Source organism: the organism of the source record quoted next, unplaced genomic scaffold (genome assembly GCF_019419815.1).
Source record: "Pyrus x bretschneideri cultivar Hongxiangsu unplaced genomic scaffold, Pyrus_bretschneideri_v1 Contig23, whole genome shotgun sequence".
In the NCBI taxonomy this organism is placed as follows: Eukaryota; Viridiplantae; Streptophyta; class Magnoliopsida; order Rosales; family Rosaceae; genus Pyrus; species Pyrus x bretschneideri.
The window spans coordinates 4,681,296-4,700,344 of NW_025999535.1; the positions used below are offsets into that span (position 1 = coordinate 4,681,296).

The 19,049-nt window shown below is 33.8% G+C and overlaps 2 protein-coding genes across 2 annotated transcripts; one reads left to right on the top strand and one right to left on the bottom strand.

Moving 5' to 3' along the window:
• The first annotated feature begins 4,901 nt into the window (after positions 1-4,901).
• Positions 4,902-7,616, top strand: LOC103947593 (probable protein phosphatase 2C 39). Its single transcript, XM_009358509.3, has 5 exons — positions 4,902-5,152; positions 5,994-6,239; positions 6,402-6,678; positions 6,981-7,135; positions 7,239-7,616. Exons 1-5 carry the CDS (start codon positions 5,120-5,122, stop codon positions 7,374-7,376), a joined length of 849 nt encoding a protein of 282 aa, XP_009356784.1. The 5' UTR covers positions 4,902-5,119; the 3' UTR covers positions 7,377-7,616.
• Positions 7,617-8,775: 1,159 nt separating this feature from the next.
• Positions 8,776-10,810, bottom strand: LOC103947592 (squamosa promoter-binding protein 1). The gene is made up of 2 exons (XM_009358508.3): positions 10,272-10,810; positions 8,776-9,395 (listed from the first exon to the last, which is right to left on the bottom strand). Exons 1-2 carry the CDS (start codon positions 10,628-10,630, stop codon positions 9,185-9,187), a joined length of 570 nt encoding a protein of 189 aa, XP_009356783.2. The 5' UTR covers positions 10,631-10,810; the 3' UTR covers positions 8,776-9,184.
• Positions 10,811-19,049: the final 8,239 nt, after the last annotated feature.

The following is a 19,049-nucleotide window of genomic DNA, read 5'->3' on the forward strand; positions in this document are numbered from 1 at the left end:
TCATTGACATTTATATTTTAAAGAGGGTGAAATGATAAGATAATGAGGTGAGCTTAATACCACTCTATTTATTTTTAATTTTCTCATTTATCCCAACGAATCAAGGGATAAAATTAAGGTCTAATCAGATAATAGTCTCCGTGGTCATAAGGTATTCGGAAGGTAGCATCTGTGGTAAAAAAATTCAGATTTAAACCCTTGTGGTCTAAGTCTGTTAGGATTTACATCCAAAATTGAAATTTCTATCATTCCTCCGTTAATATCATGCACGTGAGTGTCAAATGTGAGGATAAGATGGTCATTTTCCCTCAAACTCTCCTTTCTCTCCCAACGCTCACCATCTTTTCTTCTCTGTGTAAAGAATGGCCATCACCAGACCACCACCACAACTGTGTCACTCTCTCTTCTTTTCTCCCTCAACGCTCAACTCCCCAATTTCTCTAACCTCTCATCTTCTCTGTACAACAACATAGATGGACTAAACCCTAAACCACCTCGTAGTTTTTAGATGAAAATCCGTCAATTCCTGGTTAGATTGGACTAGACTTGGACAACGGATCACTTCCCCTTCATCCTGAGGTTTAGATTCGGGCATGGGAGACTTGAATCTACCTTGATTTCGTGAGAAACCAAAAGCCCAGTTTCAGGCTAATAACCTCAGGCCGTTCTCAGGCCATTATCTGGCCACGAATTGGTGTAAAAAAGGTATATTTCTACTCTTTGTTTTCTGATCTTCGTTTTGAGATAAATTTCGTGTGTTTTGGTAGAGATTTTAGGGTGAATGGAGCAGAAAATTTTCCAGCTGGCCGGTGCCCATCTTCTGGGGCGCGTTAGGAGAGAAGGGAGAGTTTGAAGGAGAAAGATTAGGATGAGGGGCCCAAAAATTATTTGTTTATAATGAAACGGGGATGAAATGACCATCTTATCCTCACATGTGACACTTAATTGCATGATACTAACGGATGAATGACTGAAAGTTTCAATTTTGGGTATAAATCCTAACAGACTTAGACCACAAGGGTTTAAATCCGAATTTTTTTTACCATAGGGGCTCCCTTCCAAATACCTTATGACCACGGGGACTATTTACCTAATTAGGCCTAAAATAAATATATGAAGAGAAAAAAAAAAAACAAAAAACCAAAAGATGGCAAATGCTCTATGGAGCACAACGTTGTCCGATCATTTTTTTAGGTTTTTTTTAGTTCATCATTTATATATTACTTTCATAAAATTCACTCTTATCAGAAATCAAAAGCTCTTTAATTAATTGTGAATATTTTTATTATTTATCGACAATGCTATGTTCTTTGATTTATAAGGTCAGCATTAGAGGACTAAATGTCATTTAAGAAGGTGTATCGTATATGGAGTTTGATGAACTTTGCTCAACTCTTGAATACACTTGAATTCATTAAAAAAAAAATCTCTCGAATTCAGGTGTATTCAATACATAATTTTATGGAGTCTATAAAAGTATATTATATAAAATATCTACAAAAGTCTGATGAGTTTATTTTAAAGGATTTTAAAAAGTCATAGACTTTTATAGGCTTTTAGGTCATAGCAAATCCAACTCCCCGTTTTAAGATTTTGATGAACTTTCATAGACTTTGATACTCCTTCATCCACCATGATGGAACGAAGATCACTATTGCACTCTTAATACCACTATGTCCCCCATCATCTCCATTATATCACTTCTACCACCACCTTGTCATACCCATCATCACCGTAGAAAACCTCCTACACCCATCACCAGAAATTTAATTGCAGCTTAACAGATGTGATATTTTCAATAGGTTGAGCACTTATTTAGAATGTTTAAAAAAAGTTAAGACCAATTTAAAATGACACTATAAAGTTGGAAAGTTTTTAGCTACTTAATCCTTAAAAAAATGCAAAAATCTATATAAACCTGAACACAATACACCCTCGTAGTTTTAGTGAATTTTTGCAATATTGATCTTCTAATTGTAAACTAAACAGTGATTCATTCAGATTATGAAAAATATTGTGGAAGCGGGTCTAAGCTAATGGTTAGCTAAGTTAATTGGTTAGGGCATGAGTGTTCATGATACTATACTTATTACTTTTTTTTAATGCCATACTACATGATGGCATGATCTTCCAATTAACATACAGTCAGACAAATTCAGCTTTAAGTAAGATAAACATCCCATTTTTTATTTTAAGTACTACAAGATGCTAAAGATTGGGAGAATAAATTGGTATTAAATTTTCTATTTATGAATTTGAACTTAAAATCTCTTACTTGCGAATGAAGAAAAATACGAAAAAAATACAACTAAGCTATAGTACTAAGTGACTCATAAATCTTTTAACATTAATGAGTTAAATCACTAATTGAGGTCGCGATTTCTATCGCTTGCCATATCGTGTTCTACAAAATATGGAATGATAGAGTTAATCTTAAAAATAGTATAAAACAAGGGGTAAATTACTGATTAGGATTTTTTCTTCTACTTATTACGTATTGGGTTCAACACTACTTTTTCGTGTAGTTTGGACTTTTAAGTAGGATTCCACCGAAGTGTCTTGTTTTTCTACCTACAATATAATTTCATCTACCTTAAAAAGTAAAAAAAAAAAAAAAAAAATAGAAAGCACTATTATTCTTAAAATAACCTTTAATAAGTGAGTAAATTATAGTAATAGTTCCTCAACTTTAATCAAATTGGAGCAATAGTTAACCCACAATATCGGTTCAATATCCCTACAATTTCCCACCCACTATTATTCTTGGTTTGTCATCACTTGACTATCAGGTTTAATCAAATGTAAGTAAATTGTAGTAATAGTCCTTCTTGATTCGTTGTCCACCCACTATTTATTTCCCACTAACGAAGTCTCATTGGACAATAATCTATCAACAAATGAATGACCATCCAATCACTCTGCCATTGTGATTATGCACTCCAATAACTACAACAGTATCCAATCATCATTAGTTGCTAGCTTCTTATACATTCACTAGAAATGACATCTGCACTTTCTCGTTCCAGAATTTCTTCTATCATCATCCTATATGTCCTTTTTTTTCTTTTTTTTTTCTTTTACGAATTCGACGTATATATTGTCTATTCTTTTAAACACAATTGAATGTAATCTTAGAGCTCCTTATATTGTTTAACGTCCAACCTATTATTTTTTTTTTCTGCATCCAACCTATTATTATTTTTTCGCGTCTAACCTTCTACTATTATTATCCTTATCAATTATTTTACGGAATTGAATCCCATCTGGATCCACTGTGTGGGATCCTAGGATCCCCACATCTTAGCCATTCATCGTATATCGTGCGGTTAGAAATCATTTAATTTTTTTATTTAAAATTAAATACAAATAGTATCTAACGAAAACTGATCGCACGATGTACGATAAACTGCTAGGATGTGGGGATTCCTAGTATCCCCACAAAAAGGATCTAGAGAGGGTCCTTTTCCTTATTTTACAAATGAACAAACTTATAATTATATATTGAGAAATTTTATTTGAACCTATGTAACTTCTTTTTACACCCAACTTAAATTTAAATTGTTAATTATCTATTTTATCCTATTGCATAATTACTATTAAGTACAAAATGAAATTAATAATAAAACTCAGATTTATTAATAAACTCATTAAACTCTACCATCACTTCTTATTTATCCTACCATTTCTTTTATTGTTTTTATCTACCAGTGTCTGTTTGCACCCCCAAAACACCATTTGGCATCAATGTAACTATTTCCTATAGTGCCACCTATCACTTCATTTACAAGTAATAGACCTTTTAGAGCAGACTTGCAGAATTGCAAGGACCTTAACACATTAACACACCATATTTTTAATTGATTTAAACCGGACATGTGGTGAGATCAGGCCCCTACTACAAATTATATTCTTCTAGTAAAAGAATGAAAATTTTACAATAATTCTAGGTGAGAGCTTGTATACTTTCAACATGTTACTTCTATTGATGAAATTTTATATTTTTCGAGTAAATATATGAAAACTCCATCCTTACCTTGATTAAATAGTTCAAGCTTAGAGCTTATGTTTTAATTGATATGTTGAATTTTTTTTTTTATAGTTTATTTTCTATCATGTTTTAAGTTTAGAACTCACGGTGGAAAAATTGGTAATGTGATAAAGGGAACTAGCTACAACAATCTTCCTGTAATTCTCAAATCAAGACAAGCAAGTTTAACTACTTAGTGTTGGAAAAGTTGTAATTGGTTTTTTTTAAATTGCAGGGTCATTTTGGTTTTTTAAATCTTAGTGTTTTTCATGTTGTCAAATATCTATGCCTCATAATTGGAAAATCCCAAGGAGAAACTCCTTACCCATGTTCTTAGATTATAAATTTCCTTGCTTTTTGATAAATTTAAGGGGATGAATTGTTTGATTTGTTACTTTATGCACATCAGTAGAAAAAAAAAAAGCAAATGGGTAGATTTGGTAGCAAAAAGAAGAAAAAGTAGTCATGTAAATGCTAGTAGGAAGAGGGGGGTGGGGCAAGGACACATCTTTGAAAAAAAAAAAATATTCAATTATAAATGTTATTTTATAAAGAGAATGGATGTAAAGATAACTTAACATTTTGAATTGAGTTAGAGATGATAGTTTAGATAATAAATTTGAGTTTAAATAGAGATTAATTCTTTAATAAAAAATAATATGAGTGAAAAAAGTAAATTGAATATAAATATTACATGATTCAAATAAAATTTTCTTTATATATTTAATTAAAAATGAGTAAAGGGATAACGCTTTAGGCTAGGAATAACAGTAATATTATTAAATAAGGGATAAGAAAACAAGTCGCGGCGCGAACGCGTCATTGAGTAATGCAGAGAACAACACGGCATACAACTGGAAGCGAAAGGCTGGAAAACAGAGAGGAGAGGGCGTGTCAACACATCCATCAGCCTCATTCCTCATTCTCATCCTCAACCCTCTCACTTCTCTCTCCTCTCTCTCTCTCATCGTCTCTGTGTACTTTGGGTTTTGTCTCTCTTCCTCTGTTTTGTTGGCCAGTGTGTTCGAATTCCAAATTTTCCATCTTTCAGTTTTAATTTTTTAAACAGATAAAGCTCACATCAGGAAAACCATGACCGGCAGAGAAATTCTCCATAAGATGAAGGTATGTTTTGCTACATTTACAGTAATTCTACTCCTCCATGTATTTGCTTTAATGGGTTTCAATTATTTTTCCAATTGGTTCACCGCTCTGTTCATCAATTGGCTTCTTTTGGCTTGCTCTTAATGTCTTTCTGATCTGCAAATTTAGTTTTCATCCAAACCATATAGAGAAATTGTTGCAGATCCTTGTGTTATGTATGTTATTAACAAAAACCCATATCTCCAAATCGTATTTATTTGTGTTTTTTTTTCTTTTCAAAATTGCAGTTTTAGATCTGTAACTGTACTGTTCCTCATTGCTCTCGCTACCTTGGGGGTTATGGGTGGTGGAAGAAGAAAACCCTTTTATTTATCATTTTTTTAGCAGAAGCTTTTAGCGAAATCAATGAAGAAATAGGGGAGTTCTAGACAGAACATTTATAGAAACTACTAAGTAAAGTAAAATCCATCTACTTTTTACATTCCCTTGCTTTGATTAATTTGTATTTGTGGAAGACGGGGACAGGGCTTGAATTCATTGAACAGTCTGAACTGCTAAAGTTAAGTGGAAATGATGGACTAGTTAAACTAATATGGATAATTGTTTGATGCTTTATAGGTAAGATGATTATTTATGCCTAGCAATTAGAGTTGAAAACAAAGCTCGATTATTTTGTAACTAGCTTCTCACAAAATGTATCCTCTCTCTCTCTCTCTCTCTCTCTCTCTCGTTTTGTCTTCTTAAAGTGATTACTTTTTAGCATACTCTTGCTGGTCTCGTATTAAAAATGGAAATTCTGATATTGTCTGTTTCATTTTTCCGGTTGAGAATCTAAAATGTGAGTTTTTTTGGTTTGTTGCAGGAGAAAGTTTTAGGTCCATCAGACCCCGACTCTGGAAAAGGAAAGAGCAAGATGTCGCATCACATAACACATGGCTTCCACTTGGTTAAGGGAAAATCCCATCATCCTATGGAAGACTATGTTGTTGCGCAATTTAAACACATCGATGACCATGAGCTTGGACTATTTGCAATATTTGATGGTCATTTGAGCCATGAAATTCCTGAGTACTTGCAGTCTAATCTCTTTAAGAATATCTTAGAAGAGGTAATGTATGCAGTAGTTGTTTGGTATTATGTTAGGTTTTTTACATGCTTTGATTTTGTAGTTGTTGTAGTTGTTGTTTGATAGCTCTTGCACTTAAACGGTGTTACATATCAAATTTCAACGTCTCCATACTTTTTGATCCTTGTTTTCTTTTTTCCCCAGCCTGATTTCTGGACAGAACCCAAGAAGGCAGTCGAAAGAGCATATTGTGTAACAGATGCTAACATTCTGGAGAAAGCAGTTGATTTAGGCAAAGGGGGTTCAACAGCAGTTACGGCCATTTTAATTGACTGCCAGAAGCTGGTGGTTGCCAATGTTGGGGATTCTCGAGCTATTATCTGCAAGAATGGTGTTGCTAAACAATTATCTGTTGATCACGAACCTAGCACAGAAAGAGAAGATATCGAGAACAGAGGTGGTTTTGTATCAAACTTTCCAGGTGATAACATTTATGATGATACAAACTAATGTGCTTGGAAACCACCTGGAGAAATATACTGTTTTTTAATACTATTTAAATTTCAAGTTGTTTGAGTTTTATGGGATATGTTGTTCACACGTTAAGTACACTAGCTTCGATTTGTGATTTGCGAATTGTGACCTTAGGTGCTTGAGCATAGCTTCCATTGTTGAGATTGATCGTAAAGCCTTATCAATATATAGTTCTCTAGTTCTTGTCATTCTCATCACATCAATGTTTTCTTGTAGTAGTTTTTAATTTTGTGATTATGATGAATTCAGGGGACGTTCCACGGGTTGATGGGCAGTTGGCGGTAGCAAGAGCATTTGGCGACAAGAGCTTGAAGAAACATCTCAGTTCTGAACCTTATGTGATAATGGATTTAATAGATGATACCACAGAGTTCGTTGTCTTGGCAAGCGATGGACTATGGAAGGTTGGTTTATCTGAAATTTTGCAACTATATCTACTTACTGCAACATGTAATTAAATGGCAAAGCATTGGGCTTGAAATTTGTTTATGCAAAATTTGATGTCAGGTGATGACGAACCAAGAAGTTGTGGATTGTATCATACAAATAAAGGATGCGCGGGCAGCAGCAAAGCACCTTACTGAAGAGGCCGTCAATAGGAAGAGTTCTGATGATATTTCCTGTATAGTTGTAAGATTCCGGTGAACGCGTAATTTCTGTGTCATATAATTTACGTTTTTCTTAATCATGTATTAGGTATGTTGTATTCATAAACAGGCATTCAAGTTTCTTGTACCCTTTTCATGTTGATACTCTTTCAACATTGTAGTTGAGAGGATTTCATATAAAAAGCTAGAACGAGGGTCTTGGAGTCGACACCTCCTGAATGACTGTATGCAGAAACATAATCTTTTACAAATCTTCAATCAAAATACAACTTTTTCACTGATGGGGCAATAAACAGGAAATAAAACATGTTTTCGGTGTTCCCTTGGTGCCTGTCATTGTCTGTCGATTTGTACCAAATTAGCTGAACAAAAAAGATCTCTTATTTATACGTGTGGGATTATTACATGTTTAGTAGTTTTCAGTGATAAAATTTTATAGAGGACTTATATTCGATTCTTACAAAAAATGAATTTGAACTATATTATTGTTAGTCTATTGTAAGGCTTAGTCCACTTCTCCACCTTTTTAGTGTAGATAATATCGTTTGTTTAAAAAAAAAATTTAGTTTTTATTGAAGATTTTTAAATGGAGTGATTTTTGCATTCCTTTTTTCATCTTTTGCACTCTATTATTTTTTCTACTGTTAGATGGAATTATTTACAGGTAAATTAGTAATATAATGTCATATTTAATTTGGCATATTTTCCTACTTGTAATTTGGAAATTGAAGTCTTTATCTTTCTTTTATCAAAATTTCAAAATATCTTGAAGAAAGTATTTGACATGGTGACAAAGATAATCGACAAGCCATCACAAACAAAAGAAAAGCGTTTTTTTTTTTTTTTTTTTTTTTGGTTCAAAAACAAAAGAACAGCTAAAAGCTAATATTTGCAGACAAAAAGACAGCTAGGGAAGATGAACCTTAACAAAAGGGAAATATATATGAACAGAAAGATAGGTTGTCGTTTGGTATGGAAAATATCTTAGATAAGACGTCACTATTAATCCTAGTAATATATGACCAGCAGAAGCATATTGTGGTTGGCCGTAATATCCATAATATGCAGTCGTTTTCAGCATCTTACCGTCCAAAACTTCAATCATGGTGAAAAACTATGTTGCCCATTTTAATTATTTTTGTTCAATCATAAATCAGGGGTGAATAATTGCCTTAACTGGTCCAACCTTTTGTCAGCATAAGCTTGACATTGTACATGTTTAGATACCTAAAATCGTGTTCGGCCTTGATAGAAATAATTAGATGCACTAATAGAATTTTTTTATCGAGTCTCAAAATACTTTTTCGAAAAGCAGTTGAACTTAGTGAAGATTATGCTGTGCTTATAGTAAATTAGTTCCAGGATATGCACTTATAAGCACATACGCTCATGTATTGTGAGCATAAGTGCTTCATACTTAAACATTCTCTCACACAAAGTCTAATACGTGTTGGAATTTCATCCAACGACTTATAATTATCTTATTAAAACTTTTTGAGGTGCTTATCCATAAATACTTTGTAAATGCTTTTCTAAGAAGCACATGATCTTCCAGTAGAAGTTTTGTTGTGCTTATAATAAGCACTTATGACCACGCAAGAGTCTAAACTACATAACCATACAACACATTAGCTTGAGAAGCTTGCATACTCTACATACGTAATGGCCTAGAAACATAGCATACCAACATAAGGTTGTAGCTAATTAGGTAGACAAAGAAATAGCACTTCCTTCAGAATTCTCAATATTTAGTATAATTAGAACAATCATACGTAGAGCCTCTAAAATCCATGGATGACAGAAGAGAGGGAGCACGTAGAGAGCAGATCACAACATGCATTGGCCTTATCTGATCTGGCAATGCTTGGAAGAAGAGTTTCCTGGAGGTGTGATCTGATATCCAGTCTGACTTTCTTTGTACTGGTGACCAACCCCTCTCCGGCTCGATCCTTCTCCGTAAGGTTCGCCTGAGCTCTTGCGGCGTCGTTCATTGTGTCCTGCCAAACGCCGGCGACAGCTTCTCTTTGCTTCGTCAAATTCAGTTAGCTCATGGAACCTGTGAAGTGCATGCCCATAGTAAGGAAAAGTTCTAAAACATGGTGATATGTAGAAGTACTATTTTATGAAGGATTATATTAAGGGAAATGATTTTTGCAATTGATTTTTTTCCTTGGACACACTTCAGACTTGAAGAAGAGAAAAGAGGTATTCGGAAGTCACTTCAACATATTAATTAAGGGTCTCAAAAAATTCTGCAATTAAATTTCACAAGAAATAGCATTGGCCCTAGCAAGTTCAGTTACTTGGGTATAATTAATGGACAGCAAAGGAATGAAAATATTCACCGACTGGATAACACATTATGCTAAGCAGACATTTATTAATATTCTGCAGCTTAATAATTTACATCATCTCCAATTTTAAAAGCTTGTACCAGTTATATGCCTTGCATGGTTTAGAATGACCAGTGGCTGCATTTGACTAAATTAATTAACCTCTTGACACCATTAACAATACCAGTCAATTAAAGGTGGTTCATTATTTTAATATTCCAGCCTATATGGATTTAGAATAGTATGTTCTATTTGACTCCCATGGAAAGATGCTTTCAGGAAAAATCATAAATCAAGGAATAATCTGCTTAAAAAAAATTGTTATATAGCTGTAAACCCATGTTCTAAGTGACATCATGATCTGAAATGGAACAGAAATCCTTAATTATTATATGTACTAATGAAAAGAATTTTTCTAAATTTAATTCCCCATGGAGAATTAGTCAAAACCCTCATTATGTATGGATGGAGTTTTTGCTTTCTGAGAGTATAAAACCCAATTTTTATTCCATAAATCATACTGAAGCAGTGCTAAATCATAAAGAAGCAGAAAAATGTAAGCAAGCAAGCAAGAAAGGGAAAGTGGGATGCAATTAGACCTGCTGCATTGCTGGCAAAACCGCTGTTGAATCCCGGAAACGATCACAACAGCTGCCTTGGAATGAAACTCACAAACCTTATGCCGGCGGTTGTACCTCTTTGCATCAACCAAATCAGCCCCACACCTCTCCGCTTGACAAGACGGTTGCGCTATCCCACCTCCACCTCCGCCACCAGATCCTCTTCTTCCAGCTGCAGCAGCTTTCTTCTGCCTCTCATTTTCTTCAAATCTCAGCATCAACCCTCCGCCACCACCACTGGTCTCTTCTTCATCCGAGTAGTCATCCTCTACGTCCTCGACATCCTTCTTCGCCTTCTCTTTCCATGTTTGCCTTCCTTCAAAGTTCTTGCCCTCCATTGTTAAGGAAGTGTAAGTGCCAGAATTTACAATGAGGTTTTGGTTGAAATGGAGAATGGTTGAGCATTATTAAGTAGGGGGGAAACTGGATGGAGTTGTGAAGGTGAAGAAAGTGTAAGGAATTAATAGGTGAAGAAAAAGTGGAAGAGGACCACAAACACAAGCTCCATTCTTTAACGCGCGTGTCGATGTCGTATAAGGTGGCCGAATTTTGATGAAACAGTGAATATATAACAAAAGAGCACTTCATAAACGAGGTTAGGATTTGAAAGCTTAATTTGCATCGGTGTGAAATATAAGAACATATAGTGTTAATCAGACCGAGGGATTTTCTCTTGCAACCTATTCATGCAGTGGCCTCTTTCGTCAATTAATGTTTATCACGTGTTTCAAATATGAACCATATGTCCAATAGGAGCTCACTATGTGGTGAATTTGTAACAAAAGAGTATCCCTTGATTAGAACGTGTGTAGATGAGTTTGATGATTTATTAACAATATATAATATGCAGAGATAAGTGAAATAGTATAGGAAGAGCCTGTAAGGGTAGTTCGCATTGCTGAAATTAAGGTCATCTCCAATGGAGATGACTAAAAGGTTCAAAAGGCAAAAAAAATGGCCTGATTTATTCAAAAACTCATATCCAACCGATAACTATGCTATAATTCTATGGAGCACACATGCCATTGTTTGGCTAAATGGGCATTAGGCTAGCCAAATATAGCTCCCCTATAAGCCTTGTTTTAGGGCCTAACTCCTCAATTGCAATAATACAAATTCAACAGCTAGATTTGAAAACATTTAACAGTAGCTTAATTAAATTAACTAATAAATTTATAGTATAAACTTAAAACTAATAAATTATTGAGGGGTTATATTTAGTCTCTTCGGTTAGAAATAACATATGACTATAGTCTGAAGCTGCCCATTTAAAAATAATTTTTGTGTAGGACCATAATTTAGAATGGGGATATATTAGACATTTCAGTTGGAGATAACCTAAATGTCATTGATTGCGAGGGACAGTTCATTTACAAGTGAGTACATACGTATAGTGCATGCTTTAATCAAATTCACGTAGTAGTAGGACGCTGGATGAGTAAATTTGCATGCAGTACAACTGACTACTTTGAATTGTCAGTCATCTTTAATCTATAGTGAATGCTTTGTCTGCCATTCTCTACTTTACCCTATGCCTTTATTGGATGCAGAATTTACAGCATACAGTACGTAGATATTCACCCAAATTAGCTTCCACGGCAAAATAGGTAATTTTTTGTCCACTTCTCCCTCTAGAGGTAAATTTATATTATGTCATTAGATTATACGATAGTGCTATTTGGCGCATTATGTTTTGCACACGCTTATTATTTTTTTTTCTATTGATCTTCTTTAATATATTCAATTTGATGGCGAAAATTGAAAATGGTATATGAGAAATAAAAATAAGTATGTGAATACTGAAGTTTTCATTCACTCGTATTTCTAGAAATCCTATACCAGTAATTTAGATTTTCAATTCTCTCCACCATTTCGTTGAAAACTAAAGCACCAAAAATGAAAGTTTTATGTAGATTCTATTCTTAAATACTTGTGTTCTTGTTATTCTATTATGCTTGGTATTTGTTTTAGGGGTGTGCAAAACTAGAGACAAATAATAGCTACAAGGTCATACTTTCATTGTATCCACAAAGCTAATTTTTATCTTCTCTTTGCACACATATTTTGGTGGCGAATTAAGTTTGAAAGAGAACTTTGACACTATCTTCATCCCTCATCGTAACCATAACCCACATGTTCCAGAAATTTTCCACATTATGGTTCGGGCCACTTGTTATGTGGTTCAACGATATTAGTAGTCTAGTTTTAGATTTTCTTTTGAGAATCATCTATATACAAAGGATTAGCAAAATAAGACAATGTGTGACCATTTGATTATCATCGTGCACATTTCAGAGTTTTATTGAGAACATCGCTTTCTTCTATTTTGTTGTGTTATAGTTCGGAGACTTTATAGTTTCCGATTTTGTTGACACATGTTTTGTAAAATCACTTCCAGTGTAGTAAGGTCCCCTTCGGCAATAGGCAACTTAATCTCCTTAAATAAATAGTAACTGCCTGCAGTGAACAATAACTGCGTGCAGTGAACCCTAATTGCCCAAGTGAATCTCCACTCCTAAACTGAATAGCCCATACAATTCGTAATAATATATTAGTATTTTTTTTATTTTATAAAATTATAAAAAAAAACTTTATTTTTAAATTCAGATAATAATAAAACATTGGTTGAAAGTATATGAAAATATTGAAAGGTATTGTAAAATGGAAGAACATGGTTAGGTATTGATAGGATTAAAAGCACACTACAAAGTAACACACAAATGTCCTATTGATTTTCCTTATTAACACTAAGATTTGTCAATTGTAGCATATGAAAATAAAGGTCTTTCCCGCAGAAGATTGTTTTATCTAACTACTTAAAATGTCACAAAAATTGTGTTGCTGTCCCTACTGACCAGTCACTGAAAAATAATTATTAGACTGACTTACACTTATCTAAAGTCTACAAAATTTTATATGAAGACACTAGAGCTACACTCACACAAATTTTTGGGATTTTTGGAGTTGATTTGCTATTTAAATTAAATCGAACAGAAACAGAACATAAACAGATTTTTAAGTAGTTCACAAATTAAGAAAAACAAGTTAGGGGAATTGCTATCTACCACCAAATAATCATGCAAATATGTTATGTTTCATTCAAATTCCTTTCATTTTTGGATGAAGATGCTCAAGTTGGCTCAATGTTAGAACTCAACCTATTACTCTTTCTTATGTAGTATGTTAAGAGAATGGTGTTTTCAACTTAATTTAGTCCCTAACATGCAATCTAGAATGGTGTGTTCATAGATTTAACAAGTAGAAATCATTAAGAACAAAAAGAGTTTGAGTCATCACAAGGCATCGTAAGTACTAGCGTTGTCTTACTTATCCTAGAAATTGATCCACATGTTACTCGCAATTAACAAGTACTACTCTAAAACTTATGTAGGTCCTCATTCGACAAGGGCAGGCACACACATATTCATAGCATTAGAATCCTAGATATGCTTACTAAGTATGCATCCGTAGAAAACACATAAAGAATTCATCAATGTGACAAGTAGTGAACCAATTTTCATCCATTCATAAAAGTAATTCAAACGAAATGTCATAACAAAATTGCAATCATATTCGGGGCTTCAAAACAGTCCCTAACTACTAAAAATTAGTTACACATAATTCTCAAATTAAACCAAGAGAAAGACATGAGTTTGAGAAGATAAAACCGAAAGAAGAGAATGCCAAGATTTCCTCCTTCCTTTCCTTCCTTCCTTCCCCAACGTAGCAGTCTTGCCTTTTTTACTTGCTTTCCTTCCTTTTTTTATATCTTTTTTTTTCCACCTTTTTTTTTTTTTCCCTCTTTGCTGCTGCAACCTGCAGCCCTTTTTTTCTTTTCTGCTGCCACAGTTTTTTCTCCATAACTCACCCCACTAACAGCCATTTAGTGGTGACAATAAGTGAGAGGAAATGCTAAAACAATTGTAACTCTTTGGGCAGCCTTTATGCCCATTACTCTCTTAATTTTCCATTTCCTCTGATATTTGAATAGGTGTTAGCTGGCTTGTTTTTGACTGCATCAGTTTTGGTTGTTAGTTTTATTGGATTTATTGCTTTCAATGCTTTCTTGTCAGTTACAAGCTGCTGAGTCTCTTGGGAACCTTTCAGTGTTAAAACAGTCATAACTTCTTCTAAAAAAATGATATTAACAATCCGCGAAATGCTCCAGAAAATGACATCCATAGCTTTCCAGGCATTTAACACTCATTCTCTAATTCATTCTGAGCTGTCCGCAACTTGCTTCCAAAGTCAGCTGACCTGCACAGGCAGTTTTGACGAATTTGTTACTTAAAATTCCACTTGTGCTCTTTTTCTTTTCTTTGCTTGACAAATCCTACAAAAAACAAAAACAAAGTAAATAGCTCAAAAATATAAGGAACTAACTAAGAAAAGACGAGTGAATTTGACGTAAAATTTATATGAATATGAGCTTATCAGGTATTTATAGAAAAAATATTATAACTTTTTATATTTTTAATTAGTTTTTTTTATATATTTTTTTAATAATTTAAATTGTGTTTGACGTCATGGTGACGTTAGTCTTATATCACATAGGTAGGGTACTAACCAGATGATTACTGCCTGACTTCTCCATCGAGCTCGCCTTAACCACAATTGCCCAAGTTGGGCTGGAGAGTTTTGGCGAGGGAGAGGAAGTGGATTGGGTTGCCTATCCCCAAAGCAATAAGTAACCGTGAAGTTGCTCTAATAGTTGGAATGTATTTGTAAATAGCAGCTTTCATATGTATTACTAATTACATATTCAGGTAGGGTTTATCGGATCCACCTAGAAGTTTAGGTTCCAGGTGTGAGAGGATACGATCAACAATGTCATTAGTGATACATATATAGCTTTGCCAATCCATTCTGCAGATTCCATTAATTTAGGGAGATAATACTTCCCTCAGTCCCAATAAGGAGGAAAGTCGTCCTTCTCAGTCTAACATGGCATCATTTGATTGTACAAATATTATTAAATTGAAATCGTCATTTATCTTTACTAACATCTACAAATTAAGCACCTCTCAAAAAATTATTTTAGATTTAGAGAACGTTTAATTGCTTAACAAGGCATAAGGTGACTGTGGTCCATTTATAGTCGCTTGTCATACATGATCAAAGCATCAGACCACGTACACTATGATCCAAGTTAGCTTCATCTAAAATTCACCTCACTGGCTTCCGCGTCGCCTCTCTCCTTTTCTAGCCAGTAAGAATCCATGTGACACACCAAGTAATTTTCGCCACAATATTGTGCCCATCACTCTCAGCTTTGAGTTGGGTCTTGGTCCCGGTGTTCTTTAGTTCCTGGATTCCTCTCTTTATCAAGAACCTCTAAGCATGAGGCATTTATCATTATTCTTCATTGAGTGGTTAAACCAAACAAATTCAAAATAAGATTAAAATATCTGATGATGGCATACAAGTCTAGAGTACCACGCGATTGATCAATTATGTGATGAAAGAGATAAACAAAAAGTTATATACAATTGATAACATGATCAACGTTTAACCTAGAGCCCTAATTGATCCAAAACTTTGGAACCTAGACCTTAAACACCAGGAATAAGATTCAGATTTCGACCTTGAACCCCGAACGTTACTTCTAACCCAACCAAGCCCCATTTCTATCTCTCTGTGATATTACACCACAAAATTAAGTTTTCGTGTTGTGTCTTAGTCATCTAAAACTAAAAAATGAACCTACTAGCTCTTAGTTTAGTAACATTACTATTCTTCGTAATATTTGAATAAATTTCAAGTTCGAATCCCTCTCTCCCTCCAATCGGCAAAAACATATAGTAACTCGTGCAAGTATATAAAGAAAACATGCAGTTCGAATTTGCGAAAACTTCGAATGTTTTCAGGCTGGAAAGAAGCCTTTCCTATCTGTGAAGAAAATGAAGGTTGATGAAAATGGAGGTCAACCAATCTTGATTCGGCTGGTCCCAAGGTTTTGGCTTGACATGTAAAGCACATCGTGTTCATATATATGCATAATTCTTCGCACCATGATAAACTTCATGATGTATATTCAGTCCCTTTCCCGCACGCACTAAAACTGAAGGATTGGCTCTTTCACTCGAACTGCTTTTCTATCGCCTCCTCTTTTTTTCATCATCTTCCTCGATCCTGAGCCCTTTAATGGCCAAGAAATAGACTAAGCATTGGATTCCCACACCTCATACTATAATAGGCTCAAACTTTGACCTCTTTTTGTGATTCTATTAAAATTAGGGGTACAATAATGAGAAGAAAGTTTGGACCATCAAAAATATTCAGGGAAGGGAAATAACTCCCCTAATTTGGATAATAGTAATATATAAAAGCCACAAAATTATGAACATGAATTTGATATATACAACAACAAAAACATATATCTATCTATATATATATATATATATATATATATATATATATAGTAGCATATCAAAATTGCAAAACAACAAAAAATAATTGCAAAAAAATGTATCTTAATTCATTTGGTGTCTATGAAAATAACACCATTTTGGTTGTTGGTTGTTGAACATCATTGCATTTCCCATCTCTCTATACCATGCGTGACATGAAATTTGAAAAGTAAATAACAAAATTATGTTAGTCACATAATGTGCAAGATATTTTCTTGAATTCCAACAATATATTTACATTAAGGGGAGAGAAAAGTTGGCCCTAATTTGATATCTACGAAGATCGAAAACACCACACTTACAAGTGGAGAGATCTCCTAGACCGTAATATAAAATAGCATATAATACGCAAACCAGTAATTTCATTAAACTTGACGATAATGAATCATATGAAAAAAGTAAGTCTTCCCTAATTATTCGTCTAGGGCCAACAACCCACGAACCTTTATGTTGCATATATTAAACTTAATAAATAACACATATAGACACGTGGAGAAGTGAATCACACCATAATAACTTTCATAACCTTAGTGGCAAGCCACAACTATACACACCATTCCGGCATGGAAAGGCTATAATTTTCACCCTACCCGTGGTCACAATCAAGCGGACAGTTTACACTTCTATACTTCCAACTATATTCTTCATGTGATGAATCATATTGTGTAGGCCGTAGACTAACCGACCTCATGTTTGATCTCGAAATAGGTTGGTTGATGTCATAATTTTTGGTCGGAGATTCAAACTGATAATGGATTTTGAAATTCATACATCTCCAAAGTCGCAATGCATGTCAAAAGCTGATGTTAAACACACATTTAACATAAAAAGAGACTATGTACACTTGCACACAAAATTACGATTCATATATCTTCTCTTATACCTTTTCTATACTGAGAAACAAGAAAAGAAAAGATCACATTCACCATACGATTTCCCGTCGACTTGTGAGGAAGTTTCACACAGTCAACAATATTTGGAAATAATTGAAAGTCTCATATCAAATTCCCATCCCTGATCAAATGTGACCCTTCTGATGGTGGTCGTTCTGATCTGCGAACTTACTGTGATCTTCAATAGTTCTATACTCAGCTGTATCAACAACGTTCGCATCAGCCTCAGCAACCAAAGTGTCGGTGGCCTTCCGGGTAGTGTTCTTGACAGAATCCCATGCAACATTTGTCTCCCTTGCCATGTTAACCGGGTCCTCCGCCACCTCCGTTGCTTTTGCCGCTGTGTCTGCCATAAATCCTGTAACGCCACTCATGTCATCAATCCTTGTATCACCTTCTCTTCCCTCAGTCGCTGCTCCATGCCTGCCTGCCTCTGTTGGTGGCCTATTTCTTGGGTCCTATTTCATTGGAGAAAAAATAAAAAGGGTCCCTCAGTTATAAACCCATGCAACTCTTATTTCCTAAACAAAAACCCATCTCATTTTAAACATCTAAAAAAAATCCAAATTTGAAGTAGACTGCCATGTAAACAAATAAATACCTATTATTTTCAAACTATTTACAATTGTGCCACAACACTCTAATTATGTTAATGAATTTAATTATCCACCATAATTGTGGGAAATAAATGCCTTATTATTATAAAATTATTTACTTTATACTTCTCTTACCATCATATGTTTCATTTCTTTTTTTTGTTTGACAATCATTGTAGGTAAATTATTTTGTAGGTATGTATTAGGCACATTTTGTTAAAATTATATATATGCGTGCGAATAATTTATTGATATTTTTATGTAAAATAATATGTAATTAATTAATTTTGAATCAATTGGCTAAAAACTTTTTTATATTTTGTAGGTAAATTATTTTTCATGTGATAATACATATATGCTAGCCACATTTTGTTATTATTATATAGAGTGTGCAATCAATCTATATTCTTTTATTTTGCAGGTAAATTATTTTGCATGTAGGTAAAATGTTATATATATTTACAAAATATTGGTATTTAATTAATTTTGTAGGTAAATTATTTTGCATGTATCATTACGTAATTTATTAGGAACTTATATTGTTATTATATATATGTTGTGCAAAATAATTTACCTATGTTATATTTAAAATATTGATAATTTTGAATAAAATAAATTTTTGATATGGGAATTGTTATTAGCATTCCAAAAATCTTATTCTACACTCCTCACAAGTGTATTTTTCTTTCTAATTATAGAATTAAAATGTAAAATGAGATTTTTGGAGTGCTAATAACAATTCCCTTTGATATTTGTAGGATATACTAATTTATTTGCTATCATCATGTGAAAACAAATATACAAGGAACATTGGTATCATGTAAATTTTTGTTATTAAATGCATAGGAATCATGACAT

Coding starts and splice junctions, on each gene's coding strand:
- LOC103947592 (XM_009358508.3), bottom strand. CDS start 10,630: ATGGAGGGCAAGAACTTTGAAGGAAGGCAAACATGGAAAGAGAAGGCG. Junction 9,396..10,271: donor TTTTGCCAGCAATGCAGCAG/GTCTAATTGCAT, acceptor TGCACTTCACAG/GTTCCATGAGCTAACTGAAT.
- LOC103947593 (XM_009358509.3), top strand. CDS start 5,120: ATGACCGGCAGAGAAATTCTCCATAAGATGAAG. Junction 6,240..6,401: donor TTAAGAATATCTTAGAAGAG/GTAATGTATGCA, acceptor TTTTTTCCCCAG/CCTGATTTCTGGACAGAACC. Junction 7,136..7,238: donor CAAGCGATGGACTATGGAAG/GTTGGTTTATCT, acceptor ATTTGATGTCAG/GTGATGACGAACCAAGAAGT.